General features: G+C 35.1%; 1 protein-coding gene across 4 annotated transcripts; it reads left to right on the top strand.

The window, feature by feature from the left end:
* The first annotated feature begins 11,080 nt into the window (after nucleotides 1-11,080).
* Nucleotides 11,081-19,729, top strand: LOC148196901 (signal recognition particle 9 kDa protein-like). Of its 4 annotated transcripts, none has more exons than XM_088092315.1 (5): nucleotides 11,081-11,118; nucleotides 13,183-13,319; nucleotides 13,575-13,643; nucleotides 18,769-18,862; nucleotides 19,077-19,729. In XM_088092315.1, the coding sequence occupies exons 2-5, from the start codon at nucleotides 13,248-13,250 to the stop codon at nucleotides 19,151-19,153; spliced, it is 312 nt and encodes a 103-aa protein (XP_087948441.1). In that variant the 5' UTR covers nucleotides 11,081-11,118; nucleotides 13,183-13,247; the 3' UTR covers nucleotides 19,154-19,729. The 4 variants fall into 4 exon arrangements, with proteins under 4 accessions (XP_087948441.1, XP_087948438.1, XP_087948439.1 ...); XM_088092312.1 differs by lacking the exon at nucleotides 11,081-11,118 and adding an exon at nucleotides 11,137-11,297; XM_088092313.1 differs by lacking the exon at nucleotides 11,081-11,118 and adding an exon at nucleotides 11,371-11,660.
* Nucleotides 19,730-20,268: the final 539 nt, after the last annotated feature.

Raw genomic sequence — 20,268 nt, 5'->3', positions numbered from 1 at the left:
TCACCTTAAACATCATCATCATACAGATCTCAACATTTTAATCATTCCCACTATACAATAACCATACTCCGTTCATACATAATCAAATCAACATACATTTCAAACCACCACAACATATATAATACATACAAGCAGTGCTCGTTCATGACAGATAAATCAAAATCAGAAATCATATTCCATAACAGTGGTCATCCATACAGCTCCAACATCATGCTTTTAATACATTCAATCCAGATTACACAACATGCAAGTATAAATTAAACATACAAGCTTCCCTTACCCGGATTGGCAACCAAACTTGTCCTAGATGTAAAAGTGGCTTCGTTCAACAAGCTTTTCTTATATTCTTGACTCTTCCAAAACAAAATCTAACCACGGAATACAGAACACTTAGAATACAATCTTGTATGAAACTAAAAACCCTATTTTTCCAGAACCTAAGGACGAACTACGGAAGGGGGACTCACCAGCTTCGATTCCAATTTTGTTCGGTCCAAAAGGAAGATCACAGCAGAACGAACACTCCTACGGTGCTGCAAACGTGATCGGAGAATAGATGTGAGTTTTACAGTAGAGAGAAGGTTGGAAGTTCAAGAGAGAAGTTGGAGAAGATGAATGGGTGTGTTTCGCGAGGAAGAAGATGAGTGATGCAGGTGAGAGAGTTTTTCAGAAAAATCTGGTTTTGTTAAACTCGTTTCGTTTGAACGAGCGTGTCCCAAACTGACACCTGCACACCAAACTCTGAATTGGAAGTTTCTCCCGTGACACGTGGCGTGTGTGCATGCAAGGCTAGGTGCGTTTTTAATGTTTTCAGAGAAATGATTTGGCTCAGCTTTCCGTGCACAGCAGAGATGAAAATCAGAATTGGGAGTGGGTTTTTAAAAGAGATAAGCATGGATTGTGGTGTGCATTAATGGTGATATGACAGGTAATTTACAGAGTTAATTTTTTTAGGGTCTCACAAAGGCTCCTCCAGAATTTGAAGTTCGGTCATGGCATCATCATCTCAGGTGTCCTCCCCTTTGATGGAGGCCAGTGCACTCCTTAAATTGGCAGAAAATCCCCAAATTGTCGGCAAGCCTCCTGGGGCCCTGACGAGCATGGGGAAATCACCTGGACGAGCGGTAGAAAAGAAGTGAGTTGGGCGAGCGCCAGAATAAGGAGTGACTTGGACGAGCGGCACGATTGTAAAAAGCCGAAGGTCTGTGATATTCGGTTCTTGAACGAACGCCTCAGATTGTTTGGACGAACTCTAAGAATCACGCAGGGCGAACGTTAAAAACGAATCAACTGGATCCAACACTATTGGGCCGAACACTGACATCAAATCAAACTAGACCGAACGCACTAAACCGAACGCTAATCAAAATAAAGCACCATTAGTACGTACGCAGAAGACCAACATCATGCAGACCGAACGTTAATTTCACCAACCGAACGATCAAATGAAGAGACCGAGCGTTCTTTTAAACAATGATGACCGAACGCTAATAAATACTAAAGAACGAACGGTAAACATGCGAGGCCGATCGGTCGAACACTTGAGGATGACGGTTATATATTGAAACGCTTGAGTATGACCGAACGGTAGTGTGTGGAAAGCTTGATGATGACCGAACGGTTGAAACGAAGGACGAGCGTCCTAAAGGACCGAGTGGCCGAACGGTCGACTAGTGAATGCCTCATGGATGGCCGAACGTTTGAGGCTGAGAACTAACGAACGTCCTATCAAACTGAATGACCGAACGGTTGAGCACAAGCGGGCGAGCGTCACTGAGACGCATGGTAAAGGACGATCGGTTTCATGCAGAGGATGGAACCGAACGCGCTCAATGGAGGACGAACGTTTTTCTTTTTTTTTTTGTTATTTTTTATTTTATTTATTATATTTTCTTCTTCCCTTGTTTATTTATCTATTTATTTGTTTATTTGTTATTTTTTTCTTTTTATATACAGATATTTTTTTTATTTTTGTTTTTACGATAAAATAAATTTATGGCTTAATTACCTACTTAGTCCCCATGTTCAGAGGTAATTTGCTGTTTAGTACCCGGTTTTAAAAATGTAGGCATTTGATACCTATGTTTTGAAATTTGTATCAATTGAATCCTACCCACTTAACGCCGTTATAAATCTAACGTTTTTTCTGACTGTGTATGTGATTTGTGGACGAGCGGTTATGGACGAGCGTTCGCTTCGTTGGACGAGCGTCCTCTTCTGCCTGACTGGGCGTTCGCTTCGCTGGACGAGCGTCCTCTTCTGCCTGACTGGGCGTTCGCTTCGCTGGACGAGCGTCCTCTTCTGCCTGACTGGGCGTTCGCTTCGCTGGACGAGCGTCCTCTTCTGCCTCGCTGGACGAGCGTCCTCTTCGCTGGACGAGCGTCCTCGTCGCTCGTCCACAAACGCTCGTTCACAAATCACATACACAGTCAAAAAAACGTTAGATTTATAACGGCGTTAAGTGGGTAGGATTCAATTGATACAAATTTCAAAACATAGGTATCAAATGCCTACATTTTTAAAACCGGGTACTAAACAGCAAATTACCTCCGAACATGGGGACTAAGTAGGTAATTAAGCCTAAATTTATCTAGTAAATCCGGACGAAATTGGGTGTTGACAGTAGTTATATATTGACTTGTGTAAAATTTGGTTTTCATGATTATAATTTCTTGTTTTCGAGTTACTGTGGTGAAAAATTTCTATTAATTGTTTTCACCGTTGGATTTAGCTAAAATTTTAGTATGTGAATCCTAAGACCTATTACTAAACTTTGACCGTTCGGATTTGAAAATAGAAGGAGAAATAAATACTGCAATTTTGAGTAAATTAGTTACCCTGTAGTTCTGTTACTAAGTTGTCTCGGTAAAAATATAGATTTTGACCTATTTAACCGTTAGATCAACCTCAAAATTTGATATATGATTCTTAGGACATATTAATACAATTTGACCGATCGGATTTGTAATTGAAGGTCTATGTTTAGAGAAAGAAATTTCGAAAGTGTGAAACAATCGGATGAACACTGTATTGTTGTTCTTAAGCTATCATGGTACAAATTTCATATATATTTCATCTACCGTTAGATTGAGCGCAAACTTTAGTATGTAGTTCATAAGACATATTAAGTGATCTTGACCGTTCAGATTTGGAATTAGATGTCTGTGCTTAGAGGAATTCATTCCGCATTTTGAGTTTAACCGAGAACCACTTAAATTTCTGTCTCTGAGTTACCTCGGTAAAATCTCCATATCTACTTAGATAACCGTTAGATTAATCTGAACTTTTAGTATGTTGTTCCTAAGAGATAGTGGCATACTTCGACCGTTCGGATTTTAGATCGGAGTTACAGATTTAGAGATATTAATTTCGTATCTTCTCAGGGATCTCAATATTGCTTAATTTATGTTTTTGGATCATTTATACAAAAATTATGATTTCCGCCTCATTAACCGTTGGATTGGACTGAAAATTTTACCATATGAGTTAAACATGCTGATTATTAGTTTGATTGGTTCAGATCTGTAATTAATGATATGAGTGAAGAAAAATCTTTTCACGAAATAGTAAATTTATTTGCATTGAGTAAAAAAAAAAAAACTTGGATATTATATCCTTAAATTGTATGTGTAGTTGTATTTTGGAGATCGGAGGATGAGTAATATAATATATTCTATATTATAAAATTTAATTATATTGAACATTCTGAGTTGTCATAATTATTTGAGTTAAATCATGAATTGTAAATAAGTTGATGGTAAATTTGGATGGGTAGTATAGGCATTATTGCCATAATTGTAAATCTGAATTTTTATTTATTTTCCTACGACTTTGGTAAGTCGAGAGGGGAAAGGTTTGAAGCCGAACACTACTTTGGTAAGTAGGTGGGAAAATGAGAGGTGAATTTAACATAAACCGTACTACTTTGGTAAGTAGGCTGAATATTACCTTCTTGTGCTACTTTGGTAAGTAGACAATATCACCTTATTGTGCTACTTTGTTAAGTAGACAATATCACCTCATTGTACTACTTTGGTAAGTAGACAATATTACCTTATTGTGCTACTTTGGTAAGTAGACAATATCATCTTGTTGTACTACTTTGGTAAGTAGATAATAAAAATCACCTTGTTAGATTACTTTGGTAAGTAATCAGTATATCATGGTTATACTACTTTGGTAAGTAGACAGAAGGATTGTTGACTGTTGTGCTTTGGTAAGTAGGCAGATTAATAATATTAATAATATGTTGTATTGACTCTAGTGAATCGACTGATGATTTTGACTGGAGAAATATTATGAAGTATCAGTGTAATAGTTGGTTTTTGAGTATGTTTGAGATGCATGTATTTGACTGATTGCCACACTTGTGATGTTAGTAAGATTGTGGATGATGTATATTTCTTGAATCGGTTAGCTCACCCTACTGTTTGTGTTTGTGCATGTGAATGCAACGATCGTATAATGTGTGATATTATACGGGAGCAGAAACTATTTCAGATGAATTAGCAGATGGTTCTGGACTTGCTTAGAAGATGAGAGATCTGTGGGGGAAAAAGGAGACATGGGGAATTTCTAAAATAAATCTGTGTTTGAATTTCCGAACTGTGGGAAATTTTAAATTTCAGAAGTTTATGAACTGTGTGGGATTTTATTTTCAGAAGACTTGTGTTGTAATAAAGAACTTAATATTTTGTTGATGTTGAAATTAAATTTAGAAAAAAAAAATTATATGTATTTTATGGAACATAAATTGTAACGCCAAATTCGGGGTGTTACAGGACAAATTTGTGGAGCAATCCATTCAATTGTTTCGTGCTGATCCTGACTCTGTAATTCTATACCTTCAACGTTTTCACGTTTCTTAAAGTAACAGAAGCCTGACAAACTTCATTCAGAATTTTGTTTTATTTTACTGTTATAAAAGCTTTTAATTGGTATATTTGCTTTCTTTTCATATTCAGTTGTGTAATACTCAATTGATTTTTTATAATTCAGTTTCTTGATTGTCCAAGTTATCCAACTTGTCCTTCTTGTTCTATTAAAACGTACTGAAAATGAAATTTCTTCAATTGTATTTGAAGCATACGTGGTATGTCATGAAGTACATGCACTATGATGGCAAGTTGGTAGTTAAGGTCACTGATAAACGGCAGATATCAGTTTGTTTTTCTAGAACAAAACAAATATATATTCAATGTATTTTAACTTTTAAATGCCAATGTTTTATGCATGTTTGAGATTGTAAATGTGGATTGACATGAAATCATAATCTGATTCTTCTATACAACATGTGTTAATGGGTTTAATGTGTTCAGCCAAGTTTATCTACTGAGAGATACAATTAACTTCTTTCCTCAATCCAAAATTACATAAAAGTTTGTTAGTTAACTAGAGAGTTTGGCAATCTTGCAGTTCACGGTTGTCGATTTTTTCTGCCAACTTGATGAATGGCATGATCCAATTACTTTTTTTCCTCCCTAATGAGGTTTGTGCCATGCTGAATTGTTTCCATGGGTGAATTACTTTGGATTGTTACTCCAAGGTCGTATCACCCATTTTGATCAAAATACCCTAATTGCCCTAATTGTTGCACGACCCTTTCCTAATACATGATCCCTCTCTCTGCCTTTGTTTCTTCCTATCTTCCCTTGTAATTATCCCTCTCTACTTTAACCTACTGGATCCTCTCTTTCCTCTTGTTTCGTGTTCTGTTCTCCTTCTAAAGTTACTGTAAATGTTAAAAAGGTGGAGGTGGTTGTAGAATAAATTACACTAAGCAGTCATAAGGTTATGTGAAATTACACAAGCACCTTCTGCTTATTAACATCTTCCTTATAGGGGTAGACGGTGTAATCCTTTCAAACAATTAGGGTTGTTACTGTAATGCATAAAGAATGTTAGTATAATGTTTTTTAAACAATTAAGGGAGTTGTGCAGGGATGGAAAAATTCAGGAATGTTTTTTGTATTTTTAAGAGGTGGTTAGTGCAATTTACTCTACTATTTATTTTTTCGTTGATGTGATTTGAAAGTTGAGGTTTGTAATCTAGTGACTATTTACTTTCTGACTATATTAGTATCTCACTTTATAACTTGTTTTGTTTAGATAGAGGATTAATGGACTACTCTTCTTCTAGGGCTATAAACACCTCATTACGGTTTGCTTTAAGACTAAATTAGTTTTTTTGTTTTTTTTTCGCGACCATCAATGTCATGAACATTGCCTGATTGTGTTTCCAAATAGTTTGGAATGAAATATGAGTTTAAGGTTGATCAATGGCCTAATTGGACATTAAGTTAATGTTTTGTTGATTGTTCCTTTCTCCTCTCGCATTATATAATTTAGATAATTTTAGAGTAATGTTAGCAATACACCAAGGAATTCAACTTGGGATTCTATTCAGACTTGGAAAGGGGATACAAAATCATAAACCATGGAACTACAACATGATGCATAAGGTTTTACAAGATATATAAAATTCGTACAAATGCATATAATATAAGAGAGAAAAACCCATGTAACATTTAATTAAGGTTAAATTTATAATCAAAGACTAATAAGCATATGAAAGTCAGTGGCTAAACCCCACACAAAGCTCATTTCTCAAGTCATAAATAACAAAGCAGCATAAAAATGACTGTAGTAGTGCCAAGTGACTATTCCAAGAGCAAAACACAACATTTGAACTCTTAGACTAGACCTCTAAAATAGAAATCCAAATTGAAATCATAATTGCTCTAGTGATTCTTATTTCTTCCATAGTAGAGAATCAATGGACCAAGCAAGCCGAGCAACAGAAGTAGAGAAACCAAACAGAGAGTCTGCAACCTCAAGCACACAATAAAGAGCTCTGGTTGCAGTGGTTCATGCAATGCATTTTGGGGGCCTAGTAAGAGATGACACATGTTGCAATAGAGTTTGAAAAGGATGTAGTGATGTCAGGTCATTGAAGGTGTTTTTCTTTGTTGATAGTGGGTTTTATGGGCATAGGTTTACAAGAGCCCAAAATGAAAAAGAAACTTAACGCGGTTCCAAAAGTTGGCTCTCAAACAAGATCCACACAAACTTAAAAGCTTTGAAATTCCACGTTTTTTACAATTCTACCTGTTTTTCTCAACATCTATTCTAAGCATGGTCAAACTCGTTAAGGCATGATAGAGTTATAGAATCATATGTGATTCTGTATACCATGCAATGCACTAAAAAATAATGGGATCTCAACTCTTAATGACGAGTCTCATTAATTTTTTAATGATACAGACCCATTTATAGGTGTACATCTAGTTGCTTAAGCTTTTAGGAGAATTGGTTCTTATGCCTTTTAAGCTTGGTGGTCTGAAGTTAGTCCCTTCCATGCACCCTTTTATATCTATGTCGACTTGAGTTCAACATGTATAGGGCTTGTGCATTCTCTGCACTCGTCCAAATGGTGGCATGGTTGAGATATCTAACCATTCAAAACCTTCAAGTAATTGAGACCACCAATCCAATTATAGCTTGGATATTGATGAAATTGTGAGGAGATTCATTAGAGTGGAAAGAACATTGTTTTATGGAGTTCAACATGTTCTTTGATGGGGCCTAAATGAAAGTGGTATCAAGGAATCCTTGAACCTACTAGATTATATTAAACTGAAGCATTAAGAGGAATAGGGAAAGACCATTTAAAATAAAATTCTATTATTGCCAATGAAAGCACTTTTGTAAGATAGCAATCACTTGAGAATTAATCTGTAAAATAATTCTAGAGGGCTTGATTAATCATTCTCTTAATCTTCTATTTATAAGAATAAATTTATACAAGAGTACATGATAAATAGGGCAACCCTAGACACAATATAATCATGATAAATAGGGTAACCCTTGACACAATATAATGATGATAAATAGGGTAAATATCCTAACACAATCCAAATCTTAAAGAAATTTTTGCCCTCAGATGAAAATAATCCTAGATGTCTAGACTACATACCATATAAATGACTTCTCATGAGCAACAAATCCAGGAAGTTGCTCCATGTAGACATAACAAAGGTCACAGACTAATAAGCATATGAAAATCAGTGGCTAAATCCCACACAAACCTCATTTCACAAGTCATAAATAACAAAGCAGCATAAAAATGACTGTAGTAGTGCCAAGTGACTATTCCAAGAGCAAAACACAACATTTGAACTCTTAGACTAGACCTCTAAAATAGATATCCAAATTGAAATAATAATTGCTCTAGAGATCCTTATTTCTTCCATAGTAGAGAATCAATGGACCAAGCAAGCCGAGCAGCAGAAGTAGAGTAACCAAACAGAGAGTCTGTAACCTCAAACACACAATAAAGAGCTCTGGTTGCAGTGGTTCATGCAATGCATTTTGGGGGCCTGGTAAGAGATGACACATGTTGCAATAGAGTTTGAAAAGGATGTAGTGATGTCAGGTCATTGCAGGTGTTTTTCTCTGTTGATAGTGGGTTTTATGGGCATAGGTTTACAAGAGCCCAAAATGAAAAAGAAACTTAACGCGGTTCCAAAAGTTGGCTCTTAAACAAGATCCACACAAACTTAAAAGCTCTGAAATTCCACGTTTTTTACAATTCTACCTGTTTTGCTCAACATCTATTTTAAGCATGGTCAAACTCGTTAAGGCATGATAGAGTTATAGAATCATATGTAGAAGTTAAAACGCCTCTCTAAAACATAACGAAACAGAAATTGGGTTTTTCATTTAAGCATATCTAAGTCTAACCCAATTTTACTGTATAAAAGGCTTGCTTGCAGTGCCTACGAGCTTTCGGCTTTGGCACTACGCAAAGTGTTCCATCGAAAGGTTTTCACTGCCTCATTTTGTTTCTCGTAGTTCGTAGGTAAGCACTGAATCGATTTTGATTGTTTTGCTATGGATCAAAATTGACTCGAATTGATAACGTCTTTTACTTTTCATGGATCATTTGATATCGATTGATTCTTAAATTGTTATTGCCACGTCGTTGTTGAATGAATGAGAGTCATGTTAGAAGGATTTCATGACATGCTGTTATTGATAGTGGTAGGTCCCCACTTTGTGAATATTTACTTTATGCAATTAAGTGGGTGATAACTCCTTAAATTTGCATTCTTTTAGGTGTTTAGGAGTCTATGTTAGTCTATTTTAGTCTTTACTTATTTAGAATTAGGCTAGATTTAGGTTTTTCTTTAAATTCTTTAGTTTTGTATAATTTTAGTTAAAAATAGGTTTTTAGGTGTATTTTGTAGAATTTTTAAATAATTAGGAAATTAATATTTTTTTTAGAAAATCTTTTGATAAATATTCTTTTCTTTTATTTGATTTTCTTTTCTTTCTTTAATTTTGGATTAATACTCTTTGTGCAGTGGTGCTCCTGGACTCTTTGGGCTGTTTGAATTGAAGCTGATTAACATTTGGGCCACTGCTGCCACGCTTGAAGTTGGTGCTGATGCCACTGAATTGGGCCGTCTTAAGCTGGGCCGCGAGGAAGCTTTCTGCACCGCTGCTGGAATGCACTGAATTGGCACTGCTGTCATAGACTGGGTTGATTGCACAAGTTGGGTCTGCAACTTTAGTGAAACGGTGCGCACAAGCAGCAGCTGCCTTATGGGTCTCTTCCCCTCGTTTTCATTTGAAGAAAGAACCCAAAGCTAGGGCAATGCTAAAGGTGAGAGAGGAAAGCTCCCAATGTTCAAGCCATTTACCCAGTGCTCCAAACGTCACTGACCGGTGGAGAAGAAGAGCTGACCGGAGCTGCCACGTGGATAGGATCGACGGTCAGAGTAAAGCAACGAACCTGGTACTTCTTGAATGACTTCTCTTGTGATGTTCCTCTCTTTTAATAGGGTAACTTGCATTGTTGTTTGCATAATTTACTAAGAAAGTAGGGTTGTAGACAAATCAAAGATTGATAAGAATGAGATATTCCTTCAATATAAATCTAATTTGTTTTTTTTGACAAGTTTTTTATTTTATTATAAACGTGAGTTTCTTTTTGTCGGAGAATGTGGATTGGTTCATTCGGTTGATAATATTCGTGTGAAATTTTGGGAGGTGTGAGACTATGCATTTGAATTTGTTGTTTTTTTAGTTTTGTTGATAAAGAAATTTAATTGCTCACTATAGATCCTAATTTTTCATCATATGTACACTTTGTTATCAATTTAGTGACACTGGTTTTTTATATTTTCATTTTTTTCTCATTGACACGCAGGTAAACTTAGTTGACCACAGCTTGACAATTGGCAGAAAATTGTTTCGAAGTCTCTGTCTGGTGCGATGGTTTACATTACTGAGTGGGACAAATTCGTGGAGCAATCCATTCAGTTGTTCCGTGTTGATCCTGATTCTGTAATTCTATACCTTCAACGTTTTCTCGTTTCTTAAAGTAACAGAAGCCTGACAAACTTCATTCAGACTTTTGTTTTATTTTACTGTTATAAAAGCCTTTAATGGGTATATTTGCTCTGTTTTCATATTCAGTTGTGCAATACTCAATTGATTTTTTATAATTTAGTTTCTTGATTGTCCAAGTTATCCAACTTGTCCTTCTTGTTCTATTAAAACGTACTGAAAATGAAATTTCTTCTTCAATTGTATTTGGAGCAGACACGGTATGTCATTAAGTGGGTGATAACTCCTTAAATTTGCATTCTTTTAGGTGTTTAGGAGTCTATGTTAGTCTATTTTAGTCTTTACTTGTTTAGAATTAGGCTAGATTTAGGTTTTTCTTTAAATTCTTTAGTTTTGTATAATTTTAGTTAAAAATATGTTTTTAGGTGTATTTTGTAGAATTTTTAAATAATTAGAAAATTAAAATTGTTTTTAGAAAATCTTTTGATAAAAATTCTTTTTTTATTTGATTTTCTCTTTTTTCTTTAATTTTGGATTAATACTCTTTGTGCAGTGGTGCTCCTGGACTCTTTGGGCTGTTTGAATTGAAGCTGATTAACATTTGGGCCACTGCTGCCACGCTTGAAGTTGGTGCTGATGCCACTGAATTGGGCCGTCTTAAGCTGGGCTGCGAGGAAGCTTTCTGCACCGCTGCTGGAATGCACTGAATTGGCGCTGCTGGCAATTCATTTGAAGAAAGAACCCAAAGCTAGGGCAAAGCTAAAGGTGAGAGAGGAAAGCTCCCAATGTTCAAGCCATTTAGCCAGTGCTTCAAACGTCACTGACCGGTGGAGAAGAAGAGCTGACCGGAGCTGCCACGTGGATAGGATCGACGGTCAGAGCAAAGCAAGGAAACAGATAAACGGTAGCCGTCCGATGATGAAGAGAAGAATAAAGCATCACAAGCAAGTTTCCTCTTTTCCTTTTTTTCATTTTCTCTTTTCTTTAGACCCGGGGTTTTCTTTATGTAAATAGACACGGGTGGTGGGTGACAGGCGCCATTCTTAGCTCTAGGGAGTGAATCGCGGAGGGTGACAGACTCCACGAACGAGTGTGTGAAGGGTGACAGACTTCACTCACGAGACTTGGAGATCACGAGAGTGAGAGCGAGAGACAATTCTTTAGTTTCATAGAGTAGAGAGCGGCGGGTGACAGACACTGCGTTATAGGTTTATCGCTTTCATGGTTTATCGCGCTTTTCTTCGATTCTAGATTTCACTGAGTTGCGAGGGTGACAGGCCGTGATTTTCGGTGATTTCTGGTATCATGTACTTTTATCTTCAATGTTTAATGTTTAATGCAATTCTGATTCCTTTTATGGATTCTTTTGATTGGTTGATAATAGTTTAGGTTTTATTACTTGATTTCATTTGCTGTTCACGATAAGTTGTTTCTGGCAGTTTGTTTTCATTGAAAATTTATAGGTTTTTAGAATTAGATTGTATGTTTTAAGTGCATTTAGACTAGACTGTGCATTTGATATTGAATAAAAGCTTGCATCAGACTCACAATTGCTATGGTTTGGTACAGAGAGTATACAAGAGGGTATGATTTTACAGGATGTCTTCCTGAGTTGCAAGTGAATACTATTCTGCACTAATCTTTGCTTTTAGGTTTCTGATTCATGGTTTTAACCAATGAGTTTGTTCTGCTCCTTAGTTAGGTGTTACTTGTTAAATTGTTCTTCATTTTAGTTTGAGCATTCTATCTGCAACCTGTAGGTCTAGTTACTTGTTTTCTATTTTTTTTAAATTGGAACTCTTTCTCATAGATTAGAAATTCTTTTCCATGTTAATTTCATTTTTTTATGTTACTGTGGATTGGAAATTAAAATAGTTTTAGTTTAGATTTTTCTGTATTTTCAATTTCAGATTTTATTCTTTGATCATGATACACAGTCTTAAGTTTTGTTTCAGTTGTGTGTAAATAGTAATAGATCCAATTTAATGAGTGACAGTTAAATAGCTTTTCATATAGGATGTTGTTCATTTAGAATAGTTTAGTTTTGACATTTTCTCTTTTGATTAATTTCATTTTTTTCTTTTAAACAGTTTACAGATTTTAAATTCTCTTTTCCTTTATAAATTTCATTCTTTCATTTTTATTTCCCCACCTTGCATTAGTTAATAGGTAGTAAATAAATAAAATACAAGAGTTAACTTTAATTGTACTGAGTCCTTGGATTGATACCTAGGTTGACCCCTACATTAGTGGAAAAACTTAGTTTGTTCTGATTTCAGGTGACAAAAATCAGTTTAACAGTGGGTTTTGTATTTTTAGCTAGTCACTTGTGAGTGTGTGTGTGTTTTCAAAGTGTAGGCTTAAATGGCATGCAATGTGGCATTGGTGGGTTTTGGATCCCTGAAGGAACTTGGTACTTCTTGAATGGCTTCTCTTGTCATGTTCCTCTCTTTTAATAGGGTAACTTGCATTGTTCTTTGCATAATTTACTAAGAAAGTAGGGTTGTAGACAAATCAAGGATCGATAAGAATGAGATATCTTCAATATAAATCTAATTTGTTTTTTCTGACAAGTTTTTTATTTCATTATAAACATGAGTTTCTATTTTTACCAGAGAATGTGGATTGGTTCATTCGGTTGATAATATTTGTGTGAAATTTCGGGAGGTGTGAGACTATGCATTTGAATTTGTTGTTTTTTTAGTTTTGTTGACATAATGAAATTTAATTGCTGACTATAGATCCTAATTTTTCATCATATGTACACTTTGTTATCAATTTAGTGACACCGGTTTTTTATATTTTCATTTTTTTCTCATTGATATGCAGGTGAACTTAGTTGACCAGAGCTTGACAATTGGCAGAAAATTGTTTCGAAGTATCTGTCTGGTGCGATGGTTTACATAACTGAGTGGGACAAATTTGTGGAGCAATCCATTCAGTTGTTTCGTGCTGATCCTGACTCTGTAATTCTATACCTTCAACGTTTTCTCGTTTCTTAAAGTAACATAACCCTGACAAACTTCATTCAGACTTTTGTTTTATTTTACTGTTATAAAAGCCTTTAATTGGAATATTTGCTCTGTTTTCATATTCACTTGGGCAATACTCAATTGATTTTTTATAATTCAGTTTCTTGATTGTCCAAGTTATCCAACTTGTCCTTCTTGTTCTATTAAAACGTACTGAAAATGAAATTTCTTCAATTGTATTTGGAGCAGACACGGTATGTCATGAAGTACAGGCATTGTGATGGCAAGTTGGTACTTAGGGTCACTGATAACCGGCAGGTATCAGTTTGTTTTTCTAGAACAAAACAAATATATATTCAATGTATTTTAATTTTTAAATGCCAGTCTTTTGTGCATGTTTGAGATTGTAAATGTGGATTAACATGAAATCATAATTTGATTCTTCTATACAAAATGTGTTAATGGGTTTAAAGTGTTCAGCCAAGTTTATCTGCTGAGAGATAGAGTTAACTTGTTTCCTCCATCCAAAATTACATAACAGTTTATTAGTTAACTAGAGAGTTTGGCAATCTTGCAGTTCATGGTTGTCTATTTTTGCTGCCAACTTAATGAATGGCATGATCCAATTATTTTCTTTGCTCCCTAATGAGTTGTGTGCCATGCTGAATTGGTTCCATGGGTGAATTACTTTGGATTGTTACTCCAAGGTCGTATCACCCATTTTGATCAAAATACCCTAATTGCTGCACGACCCTTTCCTAATACATGATCCCTCTCTCTGCCTTTGTTTGTTCCTCTTTTCCCTTGTAATTCTCCCTCTCTACTCTAACCTACTGGATCCTCTCTTTCCTCTTGTTTTGTGTTCTGTTCTCCTTCTAAAGTTACTGTAAATGTTAAAAAGGTGGAGGTGCTTGTAGAATAAATTACACTAATCAGTCGTAAGGTTATGTGAAATTACACAAGCACCTTCTGCTTATTAACATCTACCTTATAGGGGTAGACGGTGTAATGCTTTCAAACAATTAGGGTGGTTACTGTAATGCATAAAGAATGTTAGTATAATGTTTTTTAAACAATTAAGGGAGGTGTGCAGGGATGGAAAAATTCAGGAATGTTTTTTGTATTTTTAAGAGGTGGTTAGTGCAATTTACTCTACTATTTATTTTGTTGTTGATGTGATTTGAAAATTGAGGTTTGTAATCTAGTGATTATTTACTATCTGATTATATTAGTATCTCACTTTATAAGGTATTTGGTTTGGATAGAGGATAAATGGACTACTCTTCTTCTAGGACTATAAACACCTCATTCTGTTTTGCTTAAAGTCTAAATTAGTTCTTTTGTTTTTTGGCGAGCATCAATGTCATGAACATTGCCTGACTGTGTTTCCAAATAATTTGGAATGAAATATGAGTTTAAGGCTGATCAATGGCCTAATTGGACATTAAGTTAATGTTTTGTTGAATGTTCCGTTCTCCTCTGGCATTATATAATTTTAGAGAAATGTTAGCAATACACCAAGGAATTCAACTTGGGATTGTATTGAGACTTGGAAAGGGGATACAAAATCGTAAACCATGGAACCACAACATGATGCATAAGGTTCTATAAGATATATAAAATTCGTACAAATGCATGTAATATAAGAGAGAAAAACCCATGTAACATTTAATTAAGGTTAAATTTATAATCACATACTAATAAGCATATGAAAGTCAGTGGCTAAACCCCACACAAAGCTCATTTCACAAGTCATAAATAACAAAGCAGCATAAAAATGACTGTAGTAGTGCCAAGTAGCAAAACACAACATTTGAACTCTTAGACTAGACCTCTAAAATAGATCATCCAAATTGAAATCATAATTGCTCTAGAGATCCTTATTTCTTCCACAGTAGAGAATCAATGGACCAACCAAGCCGAGCAGCAGAAGTAGAGAAACCAAACAGAGAGTCTGCAACCTCAAGCACACAATAAAGAGCTCTGGTTGCAGTGGTTCATGCAATGCATTTTGGGGGCCTGGTACGAGATGACACATGTTGCAATAGAGTTTGAAAAGGATGTGGTGATGTCAGGTCAATGAAGGTGTTTTTCTCTGTTGCTAGTGGGTTTTATGGGCTTAGGTTTACAAGAGCCCAAAATGAAAAAGAAACTTAACACGGTTCCAAAAGTTGGCTCTCAAAAAGGATCCACACAAACTTAAAAGCTCTCAAATTCCACGTTTTTTACACAATAAAGGCATTTTTGACGTCAAGCTGAAATTGTCTAATGGTGAATGGCTGTAATGGAAAAGAGAAGTCAAATAGATGTCATTTTAGTAATAGGAGGGGAGGTGTCAATATAATCTTGGCCATAGATTTGTGTGTAGCTTTTGGCAACCAGTCCAATTTTATAGCGACCAATGGTTCCATCTTGTCTTGTTTTAAGAGTATACAACCATTATCACCAAACAATTGATTTTCTAGCTGGAAGAGGAACCAACACCTAAGTACCACTACTTTGAAATGCACACTTCTCCCTCAATCATTGGTTGTCTCCACTCTGGATGGGATAGAGTTTCACCGTGTGACTTAGGAAAATTAATAGAAGATAATGTGGATATACAAGCATAGTGTATGGTGGAAAGTTGATGATAACTAAGGTTTGTATGGTGCGGACGAGGGTTAATGATAGAATGTATACCTTCTGAACAAAAATAGGCCGATCATTTTTAGAGGAGACCGGATCTAGTGCAGGAAAGGTTGATGGGGAAGGATTAGGCATGTCCTCCACTATACCTATGAAGATCAGAAGAGAAAAGTCGATACCATTTTTGACAAGGATTATATCCCATGAAGACACATTTAAATAACCAAGGAAAAATTTATCTCAACCAAGTGTGATGTTTTGTACAATAAAGATTGTACAGAGGGCAACAAGGAAAAAAGGACACAGCGGGCTACCCAATTCTTAAGGAAAGATGATGACATCCAATTAATGAGATAGCATGTTCTAAGGATAACATGTCCCCAAAATTGGTGAAGATGACTATGAAGAAGTACCCAAATAGTATGAATAAAATATATGTTTTTGTTTTTGGCTTCTCCTTTTTGTTGAGGATTATGATTACACGAAGTCTGGTGAATGATATTATTTGATAACTTATTGAAATTGGCTCGACAAATATTCACATGAGCATTGCCACCACGAAAAAAAGTTATGCATATATAATATTGTGTTTTTGATTTCATAAATATAAGTTTGAAACATAGAAAACACTTTCGATCATTCAATAATCATGTCTAGATATATCTAGAATAACCATAAAATCCAAGTACATGTAGAATAACCATCAATAAAGGCAACAATATTTAAAATAAAAAGGGGTAATAGTATGGGAAGGATGCCAAATATCAGAGTGAATTAAAGGAAAAAGAGACAACTTGTTTATTAAGACAGTCAAGAAAAGATCGAGGAACATGTTTACTTAATTATGATTCACATTTCAAAGAAGACAGACATTGCCTTTTGCAATTTTGTCAACCTGGGATGTCTTAATTTTTAATGAATCATCATTGATAGATCACCGAAGCACATAGCCGTGGTGATGGAGAGAGGTAGTAAAAGCCATGTGACTCAAATCTAGCATCAATTGTCTGGTTTGATATCCGATCCTTCCAAGGTAACATTATTTTTAATAAAGTTCAGGATAATATCATGGGAATTGGTTAAATGGGTAATAGAAAGTAAATTAGGAGATCAATTACGGGTATAAAAACAACAAAGTCAACTGTAAGGTATGAGAAGGGTTATGTAGTACTTATGCTACAAGCTTGTGTTTGTGAACCATTAATTGCAGTTATAAAAGGAAAATTGACAACGGTAGTAAAGGAAGAGAAAAGAGAAGGATTACTAGATACATGATCAATTGCACTGGAGTCAATGACCCAAGGACCAAGGGAGGGAGATTGAGAGAGACCAGTGAATGAATTACGGTGTGTGCCACCAAAGCAGTGTTACTGGAGGATTGGCATGTTGCATACCATAAAGTGTTTAAACATTGGTGTAGATAAATCAACCAATAAGGTAGGAGCAACAGGTGACTTAACAATATATGGTTGGGCAATATTGTGTGATTGAAGGGTTTTCCCATTTAGCTTCAAATACCTATCAATTGTATGTCCAATGCGATGACATAACATGGTTTGCATTTTGGATGATGTTTGTGGATGAATTGGCACGATGCGATCACAACCCTATATTTGCTGGAAAGAGTGGTGGTTGTCAAAAACTCATTGGAAGCTGTGCCTAAATAGTGAAAGGGAACCTGTGAAAGGTTTGCAAAAAAATAAAAATCCTTCAAAGACAAATGGGTCTACCGGACACATTTCCGAAAAACAAGATCTTATGATAAACTTTAGAAAAGAAAGAAACATTGAGCTGAGACCGTGTTTATGAAGCAACGTGGGTGTTTCAATTATATCTATCTAGAAAAAGGAATGAATGCAATGAATAGATGAAATTTGATATCCTCTGAAAATAAATATGTGATATGGAAATAAATAAAAACATTCCTAATAATACATATATAATCTAGATTATGTTGATTATATAATATCAATTTTGTTGGAATAATAATTAAATCTGTGTATGCTAGTGTAATCACTAAGTCTAAAGTAGGGAGTAGTGTGTTGGGAAGTCTCTTCCAACTATACCTAGTTCTGTTCCTAGCAGTCAAGTACAGTCCTTTGATTTTTTCATCTCCCTAGTGTATCAGCTCTTTATTGTTATAAATAGAAGACCATAAGAGGGTCCTTTAAGCCCTCCAAAAGTGTTTTCTCTGTTTTTAATCTTAAGTAACTCCATACTTCTTTAACTACGGCAATACACGTGAAGTTACCCATTAATGTTTCAGTTGGGTTGCCCTTTTAATTCGGGTGGTATATAACTCTACCAATAAAATTATTCTATCAGATTCTCTAAAGAAGAATATAATATGCATAAAAGAAGCTTAAGATTAAAACAGAGAGGAAATATATTTTTGAGGGCTTGAAAGACCCCTCTAATCATCTTCTATTTATAATGATAGAAATCTGATATAATGGGAAGATGAAAGATCAAAAAAGTTTACTAGATACCTAGGGACATAACTAGGTACAACAGGAAGCAGCTCCCAACACACTACTCCCTTCTTAGACTTAATAATGACTCTAACATTATAATTATTCTGACAAAGAAAATAATATACTAATAAAATTCTCATGATTGTTGGTGGTGAAAATTTAATTTAGCCGCGTATGAGCTCTCATTTTAATTAGCAGAACAAAATCTGTTATTCAATGATTTGTAATAATTATATTCCTAGCAATTAGCATCATTTTCCATTGTTTTATGATTGACTGCCTCTTACATTATTAGCCTCGTAATCTTAATTTCTAATTGTCAATTGTTGTACTTTTTACAGTGTCTAAAGTACAAGACAGACCAAGCACAGGAGGCTAAGAAGATGGAAAAACTGAACAATATGTTCTTTGCTTTGATGGCCCGTGGTCCTGATGGTATGTCTTACTCTAAGCTGTTAATGTGATGATGCTTTAACTAAAAAGACTTCTGTGCAACATTCGTGTTATCTATAAAACTGGTCAAAGACAGATTCTTTTGAGAATACGAAACCACTCAGTGCAATATTCCTTTATGGTTTACATTGATTGTGTTTTTCTTGTCTGGTGCTGAGATTTCTTTCTACATTCTCCATCACTTGTAATTCTGCAGTTGATCTATCAGAAGTCACTGGAAAAGAGCAAATGGATGCTCAACCAAGCAAGAAAGGAAGAGGAAGGAAGCAATAACTTGCTCTTTGCGAGACATGATGGTTTTGAGTCAGAGGACTTTCTAAGAATTTGAACAGTTATACTTTTCCCGATCTAATTATTACTTCTTAAGATTCTATGATGAAAGTGGTTGTATATTGAAGTTTTGAAGTCTGAATTTCTGATCTTTTGCTGATCTTTTGGAAGTCTTGAGTATTACAGAATTTAGTTATGCCACCAAGATTTACTGTGCATCGTTACCGTTATTGAATCCTTTTACATCTATCCAATGGTGCAGCCAAACCACCGTGTCAGCAGTTCATCATCAAACTAGAATTTCCTTACTAACTTAGCAATTACAAAATATTGTTGTGTGCTTCTGTCTAAATGAGATTGGTGGCCAAATTGTTGAAGCTACAACAGGCTAAGGCCAACTTGCAGGATTCATAGTTCATAGTCACTGGGAGTGAATATTGGATGCTATCCCCCAAGAAATATGGAATTTTAGATCCCATAGATTACACGTTATTGGTATGGTATGGGATTGACTGCTGCTTCCAACACCTTTTTTTTTTCCTGCACCGTTATAAAACTATAAATTCCATCTTACCCTTATTCAATCATTCTTTGACCACCACAAACCCATGACGGTTTTACTCAATCATTGTTCAAGACATCATTCTAACGTAACTTTGCAACGTAAACCTTTTATGCGTTACTTATTTTTCCGTATGAAATTAGTTCACCGCTTCTATGTTAGTGCATGGGCATGAATCTCGTTACGGAGTGGTATTAAAATTAAGAAAATAATTGATAATATAAAATTACAATTGCTCTTATAGGGCTAAAGCGTGTATATAAACCAAAAAATTTAAATACTTATCTGAATTAATAGTTACTTATCTGAATTAAAAAAAATTCAAGATTTTTTAATAAAATTTAAATGGTTCTAATACTTCTGTTGGTTTAGGACATGCAGATTCTTAATCTTATTCTTTAAAATTATAAACTGAAATTGTGAAAGATACCATTATAATACAATCAACAAATTATGTTAAAGTAAAATAGTTTTACATAAACAATTTAAACGTCTTGTCAAATAAAATATCTTAAAAAGCAAATGGGTCATTTGATTGTTATTTTCTTTATTTCTA

The sequence above is a fragment of the Vigna umbellata genome, chromosome 6 (assembly GCF_029865625.1).
Source record: "Vigna umbellata cultivar VRB3 chromosome 6, Vumbellata_1.0, whole genome shotgun sequence".
NCBI lineage: Eukaryota > Viridiplantae > Streptophyta > Magnoliopsida > Fabales > Fabaceae > Vigna > Vigna umbellata.
The sequence above is the reverse complement of the archived record's forward strand: the minus strand, read 5'-3'. Positions and strand labels throughout refer to the sequence as shown.

What these genes read in the sequence shown, in the direction of transcription:
- LOC148196901 (XM_088092315.1), top strand. Translation starts at nt 13,248, where the DNA reads ATGGTTTACATAACTGAGTGGGACAAATTTGTGGAGCAATCCATTCAG. An exon ending in TTCGTGCTGATCCTGACTCT is followed by an intron (nt 13,320 to 13,574) that starts GTAATTCTATAC and finishes TATTTGGAGCAG; the next exon opens with ACACGGTATGTCATGAAGTA. An exon ending in GATGGCCCGTGGTCCTGATG is followed by an intron (nt 18,863 to 19,076) that starts GTATGTCTTACT and finishes GTAATTCTGCAG; the next exon opens with TTGATCTATCAGAAGTCACT.